The sequence below is a fragment of the Cucurbita moschata genome, unplaced genomic scaffold (genome assembly GCF_002738365.1).
Source record: "Cucurbita moschata cultivar Rifu unplaced genomic scaffold, Cmos_1.0 Cmo_Scf00063, whole genome shotgun sequence".
Classification (NCBI taxonomy): Eukaryota; Viridiplantae; Streptophyta; class Magnoliopsida; order Cucurbitales; family Cucurbitaceae; genus Cucurbita; species Cucurbita moschata.
In genome coordinates, this window is record NW_019268579.1 from 65,132 (window position 1) to 82,623 (window position 17,492).

General features: G+C 35.2%; 4 protein-coding genes across 6 annotated transcripts in view; 1 reads left to right on the top strand and 3 right to left on the bottom strand.

Annotated features, from left to right (window-relative positions):
• The first annotated feature begins 1,167 nt into the window (after positions 1–1,167).
• LOC111437302 (protein LOL1) lies at positions 1,168–3,347 on the top strand. 2 transcript variants are annotated; one of them, XM_023075201.1, is made up of 6 exons: positions 1,168–1,259; positions 1,473–1,675; positions 2,010–2,123; positions 2,299–2,412; positions 2,778–2,887; positions 2,975–3,347. In XM_023075201.1, the coding sequence occupies exons 2-6, from the start codon at positions 1,612–1,614 to the stop codon at positions 3,005–3,007; spliced, it is 435 nt and encodes a 144-aa protein (XP_022930969.1). In that variant the 5' UTR covers positions 1,168–1,259; positions 1,473–1,611; the 3' UTR covers positions 3,008–3,347. The 2 variants fall into 2 exon arrangements, with proteins under 2 accessions (XP_022930969.1, XP_022930968.1); XM_023075200.1 differs by lacking the exon at positions 1,168–1,259 and having other exon boundaries at positions 1,344–1,675.
• A 772-nt stretch (positions 3,348–4,119) lies between these two features.
• LOC111437299 (ferredoxin-1-like) lies at positions 4,120–7,652 on the bottom strand. 2 transcript variants are annotated; one of them, XM_023075198.1, is made up of 7 exons: positions 7,284–7,652; positions 6,964–7,027; positions 6,303–6,391; positions 5,791–5,859; positions 5,621–5,665; positions 5,397–5,481; positions 4,120–4,423 (listed from the first exon to the last, which is right to left on the bottom strand). In XM_023075198.1, the coding sequence occupies exons 1-6, from the start codon at positions 7,539–7,541 to the stop codon at positions 5,437–5,439; spliced, it is 570 nt and encodes a 189-aa protein (XP_022930966.1). In that variant the 5' UTR covers positions 7,542–7,652; the 3' UTR covers positions 4,120–4,423; positions 5,397–5,436. The 2 variants fall into 2 exon arrangements, with proteins under 2 accessions (XP_022930966.1, XP_022930965.1); XM_023075197.1 differs by lacking the exon at positions 4,120–4,423 and adding an exon at positions 5,137–5,207 and having other exon boundaries at positions 7,284–7,651.
• Positions 7,653–7,988: 336 nt separating this feature from the next.
• LOC111437301 lies at positions 7,989–10,461 on the bottom strand. Its single transcript, XM_023075199.1, has 2 exons — positions 10,048–10,461; positions 7,989–8,705 (listed from the first exon to the last, which is right to left on the bottom strand). The coding sequence occupies exons 1-2, from the start codon at positions 10,276–10,278 to the stop codon at positions 8,466–8,468; spliced, it is 471 nt and encodes a 156-aa protein (XP_022930967.1). The 5' UTR covers positions 10,279–10,461; the 3' UTR covers positions 7,989–8,465.
• Positions 10,462–10,887: 426 nt separating this feature from the next.
• Positions 10,888–17,492, bottom strand: part of LOC111437425 (AP-2 complex subunit mu) — a 7,718-nt gene continuing 1,113 nt past the window's right edge. The window contains exons 2-13 of the mRNA XM_023075397.1: positions 16,541–16,718; positions 15,896–15,986; positions 15,592–15,686; positions 15,184–15,273; positions 15,062–15,110; positions 14,848–14,986; positions 13,891–14,007; positions 13,053–13,143; positions 12,828–12,970; positions 12,171–12,285; positions 11,842–11,886; positions 10,888–11,399 (exon numbers count right to left, since the gene is read on the bottom strand). Coding sequence (XP_022931165.1) covers positions 11,319–11,399; positions 11,842–11,886; positions 12,171–12,285; positions 12,828–12,970; positions 13,053–13,143; positions 13,891–14,007; positions 14,848–14,986; positions 15,062–15,110; positions 15,184–15,273; positions 15,592–15,686; positions 15,896–15,986; positions 16,541–16,718 — 1,234 coding nt within the window. The 3' untranslated portion in view covers positions 10,888–11,318. The remainder of the gene's footprint in view (positions 11,400–11,841; positions 11,887–12,170; positions 12,286–12,827; positions 12,971–13,052; positions 13,144–13,890; positions 14,008–14,847; positions 14,987–15,061; positions 15,111–15,183; positions 15,274–15,591; positions 15,687–15,895; positions 15,987–16,540; positions 16,719–17,492) is intronic.

Here is a 17,492-nt window from a genome sequence, read left to right on the forward strand (position 1 = left end):
AAAAAAAAAAAAAAAAAAAAAAAAAAAAAAAAAAAAAAAAAAAAAAAAAAAAAAAAAAAAAAGTAGAATTTAGTTGTCCTCTTTTCTATGGATCTTTCAATGACTTTACACTTTATGAAAGGTTGAGCTTTTCTCTTTATATTAATAATTTATTTTAGTAAAATTTTAGTAAATAGGAATAATTAAATTATTGGACCAAAACAAATATAATACAAAGTATGTTATATTATTAACATATAATATACGATCGTATTTAAAATTAAAGAAAATTATGAAAAAAATAATTGAGCTTATTATAATTTAGGTAATCGAGAGTTATGATATTGTTGAATTTGGTTACGTCGCTCTCATTTAAAGATGTGTTGTAAGAGATTGGGTGAAGGCATGTGCATGTCCCTTCCACACACCACACTATATGTATATCACTTTTTCCACATTATTATTGTAAACTATTTTACCATTGCCCATAACTTACACATGTTTTTGTGACAAAATGGAAGAAAAGAAATCGGTCAAGATTGAGACTTTTAGAATTTTGGACGTGAACGAAAAAAAAAAAAAAGTAGATCAATTTGGACTACCCAATTTAAACCTTAAATGTTAGGTTGGGTTAGAATTTTTTTTTTCGATTTAACTCGACTCAATCGAACCCGACCCCACCTAGATGAATTTGGATAAAAACCCGAACTTTTTAAGAGAGAGAGAGAGGGAAGGAAAATGGAGAAATAGTAAATAGTGCGTGACGCGGCTGATCGACAGCCACGAGTGTTCCGATGACAAAGGAGCGTGTGGCCGTTTGGTGTCCCCACACTCACGTGTAACGTGTGCCAGATGCCTTCATCACCCAAACTTCGACTAAAACCAATTCCAATTCCAATAAAGCTGCCCTCCATGTCTCACCAATGCCATCCTCGTTAACAAACTACTTATCTAAGTTCAATCCTTTTTAACGTTATAATGGTGCACGGTTGAAGAAATACGATCGTGACATATGCATTCCATAAGCTTAGATACTATGTACCTCGAGGCAAAACTCTTTTATGTGAAACTCACGAGAATCTAACAAGAGTCTGTTCCTCATTTTTATTTTAGCTTAATTGATTACGCCATTGTTTGGGGACAAGTTTAGCGAAGTACCAAGTTGAAAAACAAGATTGGATTGAAAAAATTTCCCATTTGAGGGATTGAAAAGGTGTTCTGTTCAAAATCTTGACGAGGAAGTTTCTGAAGAAAAGAAAGGAAAAGGACAAAGCTAAATGGTAAGAGGCAATCAAAGTGTTGAAAGTTTGTGTAATTTTTACAACCCTTTTTTCTATCTAATAAAGTTGCAAAAATGTATGAATTTGCCCCACTGCTCGCTGCTCATTGCCCACCAAACTTGCTTTGGCTTTTGCAGCCTTTCCTTCCCCTGCTTCTTCCTTGCTGCCTTATTTTGATAATACCTCTGTGTTTCCTTTGCACTTTCTCAACAGCCTCAGCTTCAGAAAGCTTTTTTGCATGGGAAAGTAGCTGATATTGTCTGTTGCTGAGGCAGCGAGCGAGCGAGCGAGCTTCTAAGAGCTTGGTTGAAAGAGGAGTAGAGGAGATTCCCCTGCTGCATCAAGCTGCAAAATGCCACCAGTTCCTCTTGCGCCATATCCAACTCCTCCGCCGCCTTATACGCCACCTGCTAATAGTAATCACTCTCTTCATCTTAACTACTACATTCTGGTGTGCGTGCTCACAAAATGTGTTGATTGCCCATTTTCCATCTTTCTGGTTGGGAAATCTATTGATTTTTCTTTGCTTTCTTTCCCTTTTGTATTTGTTCATCATCCATTTGAGCTTTGTTGTACACTTAACTTTCATAGCCAAATGGGTCTGCTCTTCTTGGCTTAGAATTCGGTTCTGTGAGAAATTCTGCAAGAAAGACAAGTTTTTTTAAATTAGATTGAATCTGCTATTCATAGATAGTGTTTTGTTATTGATACTCAACTGATGTTTGAAATGTGCATTTTGTTGGTCATCAGCTGCACAGAGCCAGCTTGTGTGTTCCGGATGTAGAAACCTTTTGCTTTATCCTGTTGGGGCAACCTCTGTTTGCTGTGCAGTTTGTAATGCAGTTACCGCCGTTCCGCCGCCCGGTATTCAGTTCTTCCTCCTCTTCTTTACTGTCTCCGCTTCTTGGTTTCTATTGTAAGATCTCACATCGGTTGGAGGAGAACGAAACATTCTTTATAAGAACAATATGTTTGGGAATTCTGTTATTTTTCTTTTGAAGAAAGATTGGAAGTTTTAGTTCTTTTATGTGTAAAACAGGCACAGAAATGGCACAACTGGTGTGTGGAGGCTGCCATACTCTTCTCATGTACATCCGCGGTGCTACCAGCGTGCAATGTTCTTGTTGCCACACCGTCAACTTAGCTTTGGAAGGTATGGAAATCTAACTATTTTAGTGAGTGATTCTTGTCATCTTGAACAAATCCTGGTAACTTCACGAAACTTGAATCATAATCACGCTAGACATCTCGAACCAGTCTTGGTAGTTTGCTGACTAGAACTATTCTGTAACGGCCTAAGTCCATTGCTAATCGATATTGTCCTTTTTGGGTTTTCTCATTTGGGGTTCACCTCAAGGTTTTTAAAACGCGTCTGATAAGGAGAGATTTTCACACCTTTATAAAGAATGATTCGTTTTACTCTCCAACTAATGTGGGATCTCACACATTCCTAGCTAATTCCCATCACGAATAGCAGCATAATCGTGTGAATTGAGCAAGAAATATACACTGTTACAGCAAATCAGGTGGCGCATGTGAGCTGTGGGAACTGCCGGATGCTACTGATGTATCAGTATGGAGCACGTTCCGTGAAATGTGCAGTATGCAACTTTGTGACATCAGTTGGGGTCGGTATAAAGCTTCCATTTTGTTCAATCTTTCCACTGGTCAATTCTTACTAAGCCACACATTCTTGATTATGTCTTTCTTTGTAGATGTCTACAAGCGCAGTCGATCAAAAAGCCTAACAGCTAAAGTTATGGTAAACATGGTTGTCCCCGACTCGATAACTGCAGCTTTGCATCATTCGTATCGCCCTCCGCCATGTTTGATCAACTCGACAAGCGGAGGTTCCTCTCATATTCACTTGTATAGAGCTGTATTTCTGCGCGTGAACATTAAATGTCGTTTTTTTTTTTTTTTTTCCTTCATCTTCACAGTGCTTGAATGATATTTGCATGGTTTAAGTAGTTTTGGGCAACAATTTATACTGTGATGAGTGTAATATAAGTGATGGATAAAGATGGAGTTTGGTTTCTTTGTGAACTGCAGAAGAGAGTTAATATGAGATATCAGCTTTTTGACTTGTCAACTGTTTGCTTCATTATCACTACATTGTGCTATTCGGTCAATTCAAATTCCAACTGACCTGAGCCATGTGAGTTCTGCTGAGTTGGGACCAAGAGAAAGAGAGAGAGAATGAAAGAATAGGACCAAACTACAACCTTTGCATTTAAGTTTTGAGGGTTCTTTCAAAGTTACGTTTTGGTTCTTTTCATTTGAGACAGATTAATCTCGGGCAATATCACAAACGTGTAGTTGAAGATGTCTTAATCAATTGAGTTATACTCTGATAGATGATTACCATTGAAAGTTAAAAACCATAGGATAAAAACCGTCGAGGACCAAAATGAAAAGTGAGTAACATAGGTGGTCCCTTTGACGGGGTCGAGTGAGCTTAGAGAGCTACGAGCATACAGTGAAAGCATCCTAAGGAAGTTAATTACACAACTATAATTGTCTCTTTTTTCACTCACATGGTGTAAGTTATCATGTCATCAGATGAATAGGGCCCCTTGGGTGCTGAGATTGTCCAATGTTTTGCTATCAAATTTTAAGCAGATCAGTACTTTTTGATACTGCAACCAAAAGTGCCTCACCCCACAAATGAGTCCAATCTCTACCCTTTAAATTGCTAGAATGCAATGTGATTTATCTATTTTGCACTATGAAACCCACTAGAGGCTCCCAAGGTAGCTCTCCATTAATTTCTAGGTGGGTCAATGAGGTGTGCAAATCAATCTAGATCTAGTAATCTTCATTCAGATCACCCTTTAATTTAGCAGCTCGAATTGATCTTTCAGTTAAAATAGATGGTTTGATACGTTGTTATATAACAATCGACTTTGATTAGAACGGAACGGTACATGAGTCACCATTGGCATACAAAAGATCATAATCATGCATGTGAAGGGGACTAAAGTGAAGACAAAACAAGGCAAGCTTGCAATAGGCACCACAGTTTTGAAGGTCAAGCATTATAACGATTTGGAGAAAGGAGTGGGGGACCTGAATTATTGAGCAGCAAAGAGTTAGTTGATAAGGGAATCTGATTTTCCGTTGATTTTCCTCTTCTGCTTGGAGTTCTTCAAGCTGACATTGACCTAACAACTTAGAAAGAAAGCATTAGTAAGAGGAAATGGCATATGAAAAGATGCCACTTTTTTATTCTCTCCCAGTAGACAAGTAAGAGCAAAACAGCAAAATGTGAGGTTGACAATAAGAGAGTCATTGTCCAAACACAAAAAGTAGAAAAGAGGAATGTCCAAGTCGTCTAAGTAAAAACAGAGTGTGCTTAGCCAACAAATCGAAGACAGTGTCATGAAATTGGAATAATAAGACTTGAATTTAACCATAGTCATCATATGTCAATGCTTTGTACAGTTGATTTGATCATGAATAGTCATGTCAACCAAATTGACAGCATTTTTCCTTGCAGGAGCATCTTTTGTGTAATAATGGCACCAACTCAACCAATCAAATATCCACCAATTTTCGTCAAGGTGCTCAGGGGAAGTTTACTAATCAAAAGCATACTCTCCTTCAAAATATCTAAATTTGTCATAAACTTTCATCTTTATGCATCCTTCATTAAAAAAATTACCCAAAATAGAGATTTTTTACCTGCTATTTTATATTAGAAAAACTTGACATGAATATGGGTCAATTACTTCCCTCAAACCTCTCTACTTTCTTTCATATCTCTAGTTTATTTTAGGATCCACAACACAGACATTCTGAGTCTCACAATGTAACAAGAAATTTGAAGTTGTCATCATTGGACAGTACTTTCTTGCTCCAATTTTTACCCTTTTTCGGCCTTTTTTTCCTTACATATTTCTTGGACTGAAACTGTAGTAGTTATGAGTTCACAATGAGGGGACAAACCTACAAAAAGAGAGGGTGTGGTTAGTTCAAGAGTAGACAAACTTTCTATCGACCAAGAAAAGGCTTTTGGAGAAGCTTAGTGATGAAAGAAAATGTCAAAAAAAAAAAAAAACAGTGGTAATTACTATGAATCTCCTATGATATTGACAGTCAAAAACCATACAAATAAAGAAAGGATTCGAAATAAACCATTCATGTCTCAGTCCATAGATCCTCCAGGATCAATAGTTTACTCATCAGCCATAGCCAACTCCAGAGCATAGTCATCTCTCTCCTGGAAAATTGAATAAATTGTTTAACATAACCGCAAAAAAAAAAAAAAAAAAACATGATTTATATTTCCTTTGTATTTTTCTTCCAATACTTCACATCTCCAGTAAATTTTGATAGATTTAAGGAAGTAAAGAACTTACAATTGGCCCCCGGGCAAAATATCTTCCAAATTGAAGCCAATATACCTGCATTGTAGTGAATTTTTGCATGAAGAATGATCATAGCAACTCCAAATGACTAATATATAAAATTAGGCAAACAAACAGAATTTGGGTTCAACTTAAGGAGTGGCAGATATTCGAAAACATGCCTCATCCTCATCTTGTGTTTCTACTTCAACATCCGAGGTTGGGAAACCTACGCAAAGAAGTGCATACCCCTGCAGTGTAGAGAATAATAAGGAATATCAATTAGCAATGCAGTTATCATCCAGAAAGTTGTCAATGGTTTTACTACTGCACTAACTTCTTCCTTTGTAATCACTGGTAAGCATTTTGGTAAATAGATATACAAATTGCAGTATTCTTTTTCTTTTATCTTTTTGTATGATTTTGCCAAGAACTACATATTCTGCTAGTGAGACCTGTAAGGACCAGCTCTTGATTATTCTTCCTTTTTCTATCCAGTAACCAGTAGAATACAAACTCAACTATGTTATTCCCATCCTCAATGAGCAGCAGCTGCTTCTACCATACCAAATCAGGCTCAAATTCATAAATAGAATGAAAAGCTTCCACTTAAATCTTGACTGGAACATGCTGATGCATAATCTAAGATTTTACCCCATGAAAAATCAAGTCTAGAATCAAGTAAAGGAATTGCCTTTGATTTCAACTCGGCAGATATTCCAAGGGCTTCAGGCTGTCTAATTTGGCCTGATTTTATTCGAACAGCACAACTAGTACAACAACCTGTCATAAAACAAATACTTTCAGAACATGATATGTACCGATAATGGAGATCAAAAGGATGCAGAAAATGGCTTCATTGCAGGGAAGAATCAGTTGAAAGAAGGGCAAGAGAGCTTTTTCATTTTGAAATGGTTTTTGTTTGGTTGTAAACTATTCGGTTATTCGGTTTTTTACACAACAGGACCATGAACCTGCACTTACATTCTTTGACAGAAACCTAATGTAGGTAAATCAATGAAATGTACCAAAATTATAGATAGATTTTCTATACATGGGTGTGTATCTTTTTTCAAATCATAGCACATAATTCATCCAAAATGATCAATGCTTACCATAGGATTACGTAATGAAACAACTTTAGGGGTAAATAAATCCACGATCTTAAGTAACTACAAATTTTTATGACAGATCTCAGTTTTCCAGTGACAGAGGACAGAACATCAGAGACAAGCGAAATTGTTGATCCAACACCCATACATTCAATGGTGTTTGCCATTAACATAATATTCAAACATGTCTTAGAGCAAGAATATGCGAAGTTCATCGATAGTTGGGGAATTAGAGAACAATACCGTGCCTGCAAGCAAAAGGAAGGGAAATGCTCTGAGCTTCGGCAGTGTGCAATATGTACTGATCCTGCAGTATTTGGATTTATTACTCGCGCCTCAAATTCATAACCATTATACAATAAAATACCATGTACCAGTACACACTAAAAATGGGGGGAAAAGAAAACTTCGAATCCCCAAACTCTTAACAACTAATAATCTAAAAAGACAGGTGAAAAACATTTAATCGATTCTACAAAGCTGAAGAAGTTGCTCAAGAAGCGAAAATTAAATTAAATGGTCGATGCCATTTCTAGGAGAGCAAACTGAAAATGGTGCTGTACCTCAGGAACAACGAATTCATGAACAACGCCTCTCTCTCTATCATGAACAGTAACCTTATGAGTCGGAATCGAAGCAGAACCGTCGTCGGTCCTGCCGGCGACGTCAACAGTAGCCTGCAGCTCAGTCGAGATCGTTTTTCGGCGACATTTCAAGAGGTCGGAAAAGCGACGGTTTCGATTCGTCGAAAGGAAACTTCGGGAGGATTCCGGCTTGAGATTTACGGAACGGAAGGAAGTGCAGGGAAGAAGAACGTCCATAGGTAAGGCTGAATTTTCGACGCACCGGCGAGTTGTGTGAAGGTGTAGTGATGGATAACGTAATCGGAAAAATTGAAGAGGAAAGAGGAAGCAGTTATATGGTGTTACAGATTCTATTCCAATAATTTGTAGTAACCGTATTAACCGTACATTTAGTTGACTTTCATTATCGAATAATTATTTTTCTTTATTTATTTAAATTTTAATAGAGATCATTTTTTAAGAAAAAAAAATATCAAGAACTAATTTTAAGCTTTATTAGAAATATAAATTTTAATTAAAATAAAGTTCTTTTTTTTTTCAAAGGAAAAATACTACTTAATTTATGCAGACCCAAATGACTGGTACAAGCTACAATGTAGTACACTGAGTATGAAGAAAAACCAATAACACACAAAATAAAAATTAAAGTCGAATCAAATCATTAACTTTAAATGGTAAAAAAAAAAAAAAAAAAAAAAACATTATTGTGCATTTTAAGTTTATTTTCATCACATCCATAGATTCACAATCATCTTCGCTGACTATACTAAAAAACATCAATCACTCAACTTATACACCTAATACAGAGAGGAGTCTGTAAATGCAACCCTATCACAATTGAAGAAGAAGGAGTCAGTGCCTATTCCTGTGTTCTACTTATCTCCCATCTGTTGGGCGTCACAACATATGTTCCATGATCAGCAGTTCGATTGTAACACTTAAGAAAGAACCGTGCTAATACCAAAGCTTCTAATGTAAGGCCCACTTAACATAATTGATGCAACCTTCGGTACTCTCGAGGGAATAGGGAAGTTTTTTTTGTAACCAAACGAGGTAGATCATCCTCATAAAATGACCACCATGTGTAATAAACTAATAAACTGAACCTGGAACACCATTGGCTGAAGGGATCATTTCTCAGGTTTTCTTTTTCTTTCCCCTTCATACCAATAGCAATCTACCTTGATGTTCAATACACTGTTGGAGTTTACCCTCCTGCAATATAACCTGGTTCTTTACTTTAGCTAGTCTATTTCTATTGTTTATCTGAAACCGTGGATATGGCTTGTGATGGTCTGTAGTAGTACTGGTTGGCGTCTCAGGTAAGACCTCGTCGAGGAACTGTTCAGCTACATCTCCATCTTCATCAACTCGAAGACGTTTGGCATACCACGTCAAACCCTGAATAAAGGAAATATATGGCAAAAATTAACACGCATGCAACATGTCATCATTGCAACCTTGCAAATGACAAAAACCATCACTACACTTTCACCATAAACAAGTCCTTGTACCAATGAATGATTACAAGGAGAAGGAAAGCTTGCAAATATTAGAAACCATGTAATGACTGGAGATCATCATGAGAACAGTGAAATTCATACTAGCCAAACGAAACAGAGTTGAGGCCTCATTAAGATGATATCCCTCAGTACCCTACTTCTTGTACTAGCAAATTCTTAGAGGAGGAACTCACCCAACTTACAACATGACATGTAGAACCGTGCAAACATATAACGATACAGATGGATAAGGTGATGATTTCAATTGGCAAATCACTTTGGTGGATAGAGAAGAAATAGCCTAAACCTTAATTTTGCATCAAAAGGTTTCTCGGTTCTAGGAACTACTCTGGAAATCATTTTGTTTGGCTATGGTTTTAGTTCTCTTATTCCATTTTCAGCTTAGTTAGAACGTCGATGTGTATAACTAGAAGTCTTCTTATAGCTAGAAGTGGCTTTAGGTTCTAATTTCTATGGAAAGTGGGTTTCTTTAGTCACCAATGCCCTTGTAGACAGTCCGTGTAGGAATTGGCGTCTATTTAACAGTTAATGCAGCCCGTTTGAACACAGATACTATCATATGAGACTCAAAATCAATAAAACGGAAACGGAAATTACTTGCTTACGTTTATCTCTTCCTAGTTCAATTCTATTTACCCTCTATTGTTGCTTTTGCCTCTTATCTGCATGGTATTCATAGAAACAACACATAGATCTATCATATTCAATCACCCGCGCCTTCATTAGCAAGACAATCATAAGTTTTTTTTTACAGTTGACAAGCATTTATAAGGGAAGAATTAGTTGAACAAAATAATGGCGAAGATTAAATACAGTTGACAAGCATTTATTATGACGAGGTTACCAGAAAAACTTCATAAATGCCAAACGAAAGCAATTTCGAAAAGAAGTTATGGCTACAGATAGCCTGAGCTAACGTATACAAAAGTACGAAACCTTTTGCAGAAGAAAATATAATTGGCATCCACCGACAAAACCAGGAAATCCAATAATCGACGTGTTATTGGAAGCAGCAGAAAATTTGAAAGTCTCATTGACCTAGTTCGAACAATGACGATAACAGATTTTCGGCGAAACCATGTAAAAAAAATCTCGCTCACTTTGACCATAGACTCACCGTAGAGAAAAATTGCGGAATTTATTCTGAAACACAGGAAAACACAAACAATCCAGCAGACATTCGAAAATTAAAAGACAATAAAACAGATTATAGAATGAACCTGAACTCCACCATCGCCTGAACTAGAAGGAACAAGAATAGGGCCGGGTTGAGGAACATTGACAGCGACCTGGACAGGGACGCTGAAACCCCTCCGAGGACCAGTTTCCTGCATATGGACACGTTTGGGAGCCTGATTACCGGACTCAACTTCTTCGTCTTCGTGCTTGACGTCGTGAGCATCATCCTTGGAAAACCCTAGAAATCCTGCAATCTTCCTCAAGAACCGCATCTCCAGACACTGCAACGATCGAACTGATCGAATCACAGATAGAGATGGAGAGCGTGAGAAAGAAAGAAAGAAAGAAAGCGGAATTTGATGATCTGGTTTCTGAATTCTGGGGTCGTTGGAGATTTCCTTCTTATTATCCGTCTTCTTGTAGCTGCTTATGCACTCGCGGTAAACTGCAACCGCACTTAAGCCAATATCAATTTTTGTTGTTTTTAAAATATATATATATATAAATAAATAAATAAAAACCTACTTTTTCGAAATTTTTAATAAATAGCTTTCAAATATGATAATTTTTTTTAAAAAAATGACTAATCTATTTAAATAGTTTTTCATAAATAGTTTTTTTTTTTTTAGTTACAACGCAATCACTATATCACCGATAGATTTTTGTCTATTAATAACAGATCTTTATCATTTATCTATTATTATTTTTATTTTTTATCACTAATTATCTCTATGTCGATTATATCTATCATTATTAGATCATTTTTTTTTACGTTTGGTAAATAATACCCCATGATATATCAATCAAGAATGACTTTTCTTTCAAATAAATTTTTTTTAAAAATTACCAATTTCAGTACATCAACTCGTAACAATATAATATTAAGTTGAAAGAAGTATTATCATAAAATTCACAAGGTCGATTACAAACCAGCAATCAAAGAAATTCATCCAACAAAAGGTGTTCACTACAAGGCCTTGATTACAACAGAAAGGCAGCCACAAGGAATGATCTCGTTTATCTAATGTCGAAAAAATAAGCAGAAAGGAGGGAGAAAAGAATATAGAAGTTTGGCTTACATATGCTCTAACAGTATAAACATCAAATAGCTATGCTCAAAGGTGTAGGACAACAAAACAAAAGCAACTAACATGCTCCAATGATCCATCAAAAACCACCTCCACTCTCTCCATGAACCTTCTCTTGATTGTCTTGAATAACGATGGTGTCGACGAGAATGTTTTGGTCATTCTATGTCCATCCAATCAATTTCTTTTCGTTCTTTATACTTCGTGGCTAGATCTTTGTAATTCTAACACCGGATCTCGTATGATCCAGCTTTAGTTATGTAACGAACCCATTCAACTGTGTTGTAACCACTCTTCTCCCACACCTGAAGAACAATTTGAGAATGAGGATTCATTTTGGGAAGATATTACTTGAGAACTTTCTAGTAATCAAACTTCGGGTCAGACATGTCTTAAACCCACTCACATAACTAATTTTCTGTAAACCTATTCATATGATTATCAATAATGCTAAAAAGACACTAGTAATTTAAATTTCACATAAACATATGGTGAGAAATTACATCTAGCATGCCCACCAGTGATATTGAGACTGACAAATTAAAAAGCCAGTCTAATGTTTGAATGCTCCCACCTCAAGTATTCCTTTAAAGATTCTATCAGATCCGCTCAAAAGAAACATTCTTCCGACTACTATCATGCCATACACAAAATTGTTGCATCATGCAGAATATTTATATACATATCGTACATCACATGCATGGACTGCTCAGTTACCGAGTAGTAAAAGAAAAAAAAAACAAATACCTTGAGGAAACGGACACGTAAACCAGATGCGGTGAACATGGGAACCTGATACCCAAAAGGATAAATAAATATGTCACCACCAACATAATGATGAAACAGAGAAGAGAAATTAAAAACCTAATTCACAGGAACATCTGAACCATGTTTCAAATGGGAAACCGCTCCCAGTGGTAGCATTTTAGAATCTTTTTTATATATATATATGAAACCGTTAAGATGACAATATTTTAGAATGTTGTTTCTTCTTTTTTGCCTTTCAAATTTTTAGAAAATAAATCCATCTACGCATCATTTCTAAAATAGTATGCTAGGGTTAAATCATTGAGAACCTGAAACTCCATCTGAATTGGTGGTCGTGTCCAAGGTTTCCTTTCCGTCACCGTAGAAATCAGCTCAATTTCTGCACTCATGGTTGGTTCTGTTTGTCCAGGAAATTTTCTGATCCTATAGTTAACACAATTAGAAAGTTAAGCCACAATTGCAAATCGTTAAACATGAGACTCAACATAATATACTCATTCAACAGAAGATTAAGATCTTGTGAGAAAATGGGAAGCGCTCTTAAAATATCGTAGTGTAGAGTTTCTTAATTAAGTTTAGAGGTGGAATTCTAGATTTGAAGACTACTATCAATTGGGATCTATCGAAAACAACTGTAGATAATATGAAGAGGACGACGTAAATCCAACCTAATTGCACAAATATAAGAGTATGCATGTATGAAGTGCATGTATAATGAAAAAGAAAAGAAGCAACTAAACAAGCACGTGATAAGTAAAACAAAAATGATTCCAGAAAGCTATGTGAAATGGAGATTACACCTTATGAAACTAAGACCAAAATATGTCCCGTGAGAATAGTCATGGATCACAAAGATGATTAACTGCACAAATATCTATCTACAAAGTGCAAGGATTTGAACAGGTATTGAAAAGAAGAAAAAACCAGATTCAATGAGCACATTTAAAGCTAAAGAAAACACTCACTTCCACACAATGCAATCAATAGAGGCATTGTACTTGGCTCGACCCGATGTCACTTGAAAATTAGTTTTAGCTGTCTGTTTTGGAACAGGAACTTTAATGACCACGCCAAGAGCAAACATTTTTGCACCAAAGACACTTTTCACCTGAAGGCCAGTTAAGAATGGACTTAAAATGAAATATAGAACTTGGTATGATTAAGATAATGAAATTTAGAGAACCACAAACCTTAACATTAACTTCCATACGTGTCCTACCAAGTTCCTTAATTGTTGGGAGTACTCGAAATGGAAGATTAACACCCTCAGTAATACGATATCTGCATCAAAAGAAGATATGAACATTATATTAGATAATAGGAGAAGAAATTCATTGTAGGTACGAGAGAATAAACATGAAAATCGAATAAACTCTCAGTATGCATCCAAACAAAAATTAATCCTTTTCCCTACCAACCTTCTTTAAATATGATGGGGTCCTTTGTCCTTCCCTCCGCGGGAGATAATATATAAGGCGGATAATTTTTTTGTACAAGATGCACACTAAGAGTTCTTTGTGGGCACAACTAATAACTCCCACACTCATACTGATAACAAATATACTAATAACCATAAAATAAGTGCAAAAGCACTCAAGTAAGTACAAAAATGTATGAAATCTAAAAGAGCACCAATCAAGGAAAACTATTCAACATCAAATAATAAGAGAAATGGATGTCCAGATATCAACAAGGAAATTCTTCAACTTGACGACACAGACAGAGTAGAAGAGTTTTTCACCTCCTTTTAGAACAATTGAACTATATTCCTTCGAAGTGACTTACACACTAATAACATGCTTGAACATGACATGATGAAGCAATAAACATTACTGTGGAAAAACTCCATACTTAAAAAAATGAAGATAGTATACTCTATAATGGTAATAACTAAAGATAATGCAAGCTAGATGTTCAAAAAAAATTAAAAGGAAAAGCTAAGTAAAGAATAAAAAACTTGAACAATTAAGAATCTCGACTTTAAACAGCACAGGAGACAGATTTAAATATAAAGATATTCAAGCTTACTTCATCAATTCAAATTCCCCATCGGGTGGTACAAAACTGACTGTCTTCTCTGAGTTAAACCTTGTCAAATTTACACATTGATGAAAAGTAACATCATCAAGCTCAATTGTTTTACCACTGCAAAATAAATCATAAAACAAAAAAATGAATACCTTTTTAAATGAAATTATAACGGGGGGTACATTAACTCTAAAATATAGTAACAGTTCTAGACAAATGAAACATCACAATATAAAGAAGCGTGTGAAACCAAAATCCCTTCTTGAATTCTATGATATTCCATGCGTGCTTCTCAGCTGTTGGAAACATGTAAGAAAGACCTAAGACAAATTGTTCTTCACCACCACAATTCAAAAAATGAGAAAAGTGGAATCACTCAACTGCTTGTAATTATATTTTGCTCCTTAAAGAAGTTCAGAAAAATAGCAAGAATTAATTGCACAAGACAGCGTAGTAGTTTTTTTCTTTTCCCTTGTCCTTGACTCACTAGTATACAACAAATACACGATCAAATAAATAACATCAAATCTAGAGTATAAGCGTCTTTTCTCTTAAAAGAATAATAAATAATTAAAAAGAGAAAGTAAGAAGAAAATGAGCTAAATTATTTTTTAAAATACCTTCATTCTTTTAAATTTTTTAATATTACCATTGATCTTTCATAAATATTTCAAAACTACTCTTGGAGTAGAAAACTCATTAGAATGTTCAGCAAAAAAATCGATGTATGCAAATGTCATTCTTTTAGACTTAATCCAAACAAGTGTTCTGGTCACTGTCACATTGCTTTAGATGAAAGCGAAAGAGTTAATGATGCTAAGTAAATAAACTAGTTTTTAAAAATAAAAAAAAAATAAATAAATAAATAAAAAAAAAAAAAGTAGCCTTAGACGGCTGAGATAAATCAATAAATCATATGGTTGTAGAGTATCATTCAAGTCTTCCATGAAAAATTACCTTTTAGTTGGACGGGCCTTCAACTGCGACTCTTTCTCAAGGCCAATCTTATCATTTAAACCCAACTTTAAATCAGGCATTCCAGAAAGAAAGCACTTCATAAGAATCTTCCCAGTTACATCACAGCGCAAAACACTACCTATAATCACCAACAGTTTATAAGGTTCCACAAGAGGTATGTAATAACTGAGGAACTTTGAAAGCCATTATCTACCTTTTGAAGACATAAGAAGGTTTACACTTTCAACAATATCCAAAAAGACCTGCAGAGAGAATGTTCAGAATTCAGTTCGTTTCTCTAATCATGCAAGGAAAAAAGAAAGAATCATCATTCACCTCGTTCTTTTTATATACAAGGCCTTCCCTTCGCCAACCAACAGCACCTGTAACTTGTAAAGTTGCATTCGGGACAGGTTTATCTGCAGGCTTTTTTACCATAGGGTGCAAAAAAAGGAAGATAAAAAGACATCAAAAAACATAAAATTTAAACAGACATTTATTCCTCTTTAAAACAACATTTTTACTTTAACTAGAAGAGAAAGATTTGATTTAGAGAAACTTCACGATGTTATAGTGTATGACTAATCCTCTTAAGAAATACAAATGGACAGAAAATTATTAAGGGTGAGATGGATGTAGAAAGAAATTGTAAGATACAGAAAAGTTACAGCTATGCACCATTAACATGCTCAAAATCTGGCTTATACCACTAGGTTATTGGAGAATATGTATATATTAGCTAACCTTGGATGAGAATGGTGAGCGAACTCCTTCTTGAGTGATGTATAGCTTTAGAATTTCAGGCGATAGGTTTTGTGGATAACCAAAATCCATTATTTCTGCCAATTGCAAGGGAGATATCAAATTTCATGACAGAAACGCGTTTAAGTTTTCATTGAGAAAAATGTAAGAATACAAAGAGGCATAGCAAGAATTAGTTCATCAAGATGTTTGAGAATATAAGTAGCATGGATGACAGTAAATGTTCGTGCTAAACACTTCAACCACAATAAGCAAGAAAGGAAATAACCATCAAGGCATCACATACCATCCAAAAGCTCGTAAATAAGAACAAAATTGTTTCGAATTGCATCTTCATCAAAAGCCCCACCAAAATAAGATTTGAACAGCGCAACAGCCTGTAAACAAACTCCACCATAAGTTCCATAAAAATAATATGTTTCCTTCTTTTTCTTTTTCTTTTTCTTTTTCTTTTCTTTTTATGGGAAACACACGTTAAATAACACAAAAAGGAAAAACACAGCCTAAAGGCCTTAGGGATGAGAGGTCCCTAATATAATCCAGACAGTAAAAAATAAAGGGCATTCAACCTAGATTGATGAGCATGAGATACATATTACAAAAAAAATGGGTTAACACACTTCAAGTGTAGACAATGAACTGTACATTCTCACACGCATACACAAACGCGCGCGCACACACATATATATATATTTGTGTGTGTGTGTGTGTTCCCTTCATTATTTGGCTAAAATTGTTTTCATTGAAATTTAGCTACTTGAGCAAAATAGAGTTCATAGTTTATATTCTAAAAGCGGAAGCTAAATATATTTTTAAAAAGGCAGCTAAATATAAACTCAAAAAATAGTTGATTAAGCAAACATCAAAGTTAACTCATGAAGGAAAATAATATTTCACCAAAGCATAAAATCATAAGGAAGATGCTAAGTACCTCAACAACAAACTTGAATGCACAAGCTACATTTGCATTGCTGCTAACAACAATCACAATGTATACGTTGCTAATTCTCATGTAAAAGAAAGAGCAACCACCAATCTGCCGCACAGGACAAGTGCCAAGTTCTTTGGTTTGCATTATATGTGTTCGGAAGGCATCCACCATATTTCCCCTGAGAGAATTTATAAATGTAAAAAAAAGAAAAAAAAAATTGAAACATAAATTTAACAAGAAAATACAGAGCAAAAAAATTGCATCCGTAAGCTTAAATAAGCAATATTCCATCCATGCGACAATCTTCTCCTATAGATGTTAGAGACAATAGAATAACCAAACATCTTTGAAATTATTACTAAATACCATAATTTCAAAAGCTTTAACAGTTATTTTGGCTTACCACCGATCCTTTCTATATCATACAGTACGCGGATCACATAATACTTTTTCTAAAAGGGGTTTTCTACGGAGTTCATTCAATAACCCTACGACAAAATGACATAATCAACACGGATAGAAGAGCTTCCCACGTTAAGTTATAATGTAATTCATCATAAACCATGAAGCAGATAAACCTCGTACCAGCCATGACTACGATATTGAGACCAAACACACACCGAGGGATTTCCAGGGAAACCTATCATCTAAAATTCGCTTATAAATGATTCCGTTTAATCAGCTAAAACTCAATTATACAGAACCTCAACATTTCCTATTGTTCTAACAACTCTTCCAGCGATCGACAACTACATTGTAAACTCAGCCAATAGGCAATCAAATCCAGACTATCTCCAATCTAACATATCCGGCAAGTCTCCGTACAAGCACACACGTCGCGAACCTTTTCAGGAGAACATCCAGAATACTAATTGAAACTCAAAAAAAAAAAAAAAAAAAAAAAAAAAAAAAAAAAAAAAAAAAAAAAAAAAAAAAAAAAAAAAAAAAAAAA

Coding starts and splice junctions, on each gene's coding strand:
- LOC111437302 (XM_023075201.1), top strand. CDS start 1,612: ATGCCACCAGTTCCTCTTGCGCCATATCCAACTCCTCCGCCGCCTTAT. Junction 2,124..2,298: donor TACCGCCGTTCCGCCGCCCG/GTATTCAGTTCT, acceptor TGTGTAAAACAG/GCACAGAAATGGCACAACTG. Junction 2,888..2,974: donor ACTTTGTGACATCAGTTGGG/GTCGGTATAAAG, acceptor CTTTCTTTGTAG/ATGTCTACAAGCGCAGTCGA.
- LOC111437299 (XM_023075198.1), bottom strand. CDS start 7,541: ATGGACGTTCTTCTTCCCTGCACTTCCTTCCGTTCCGTAAATCTCAAG. Junction 7,028..7,283: donor ATGAATTCGTTGTTCCTGAG/GTACAGCACCAT, acceptor CAAATACTGCAG/GATCAGTACATATTGCACAC. Junction 5,482..5,620: donor ATTTTGCCCGGGGGCCAATT/GTAAGTTCTTTA, acceptor TCAATTTTCCAG/GAGAGAGATGACTATGCTCT.
- LOC111437301 (XM_023075199.1), bottom strand. CDS start 10,278: ATGCGGTTCTTGAGGAAGATTGCAGGATTTCTAGGGTTTTCCAAGGAT. Junction 8,706..10,047: donor CAGGCGATGGTGGAGTTCAG/GTTCATTCTATA, acceptor TCCTTTATTCAG/GGTTTGACGTGGTATGCCAA.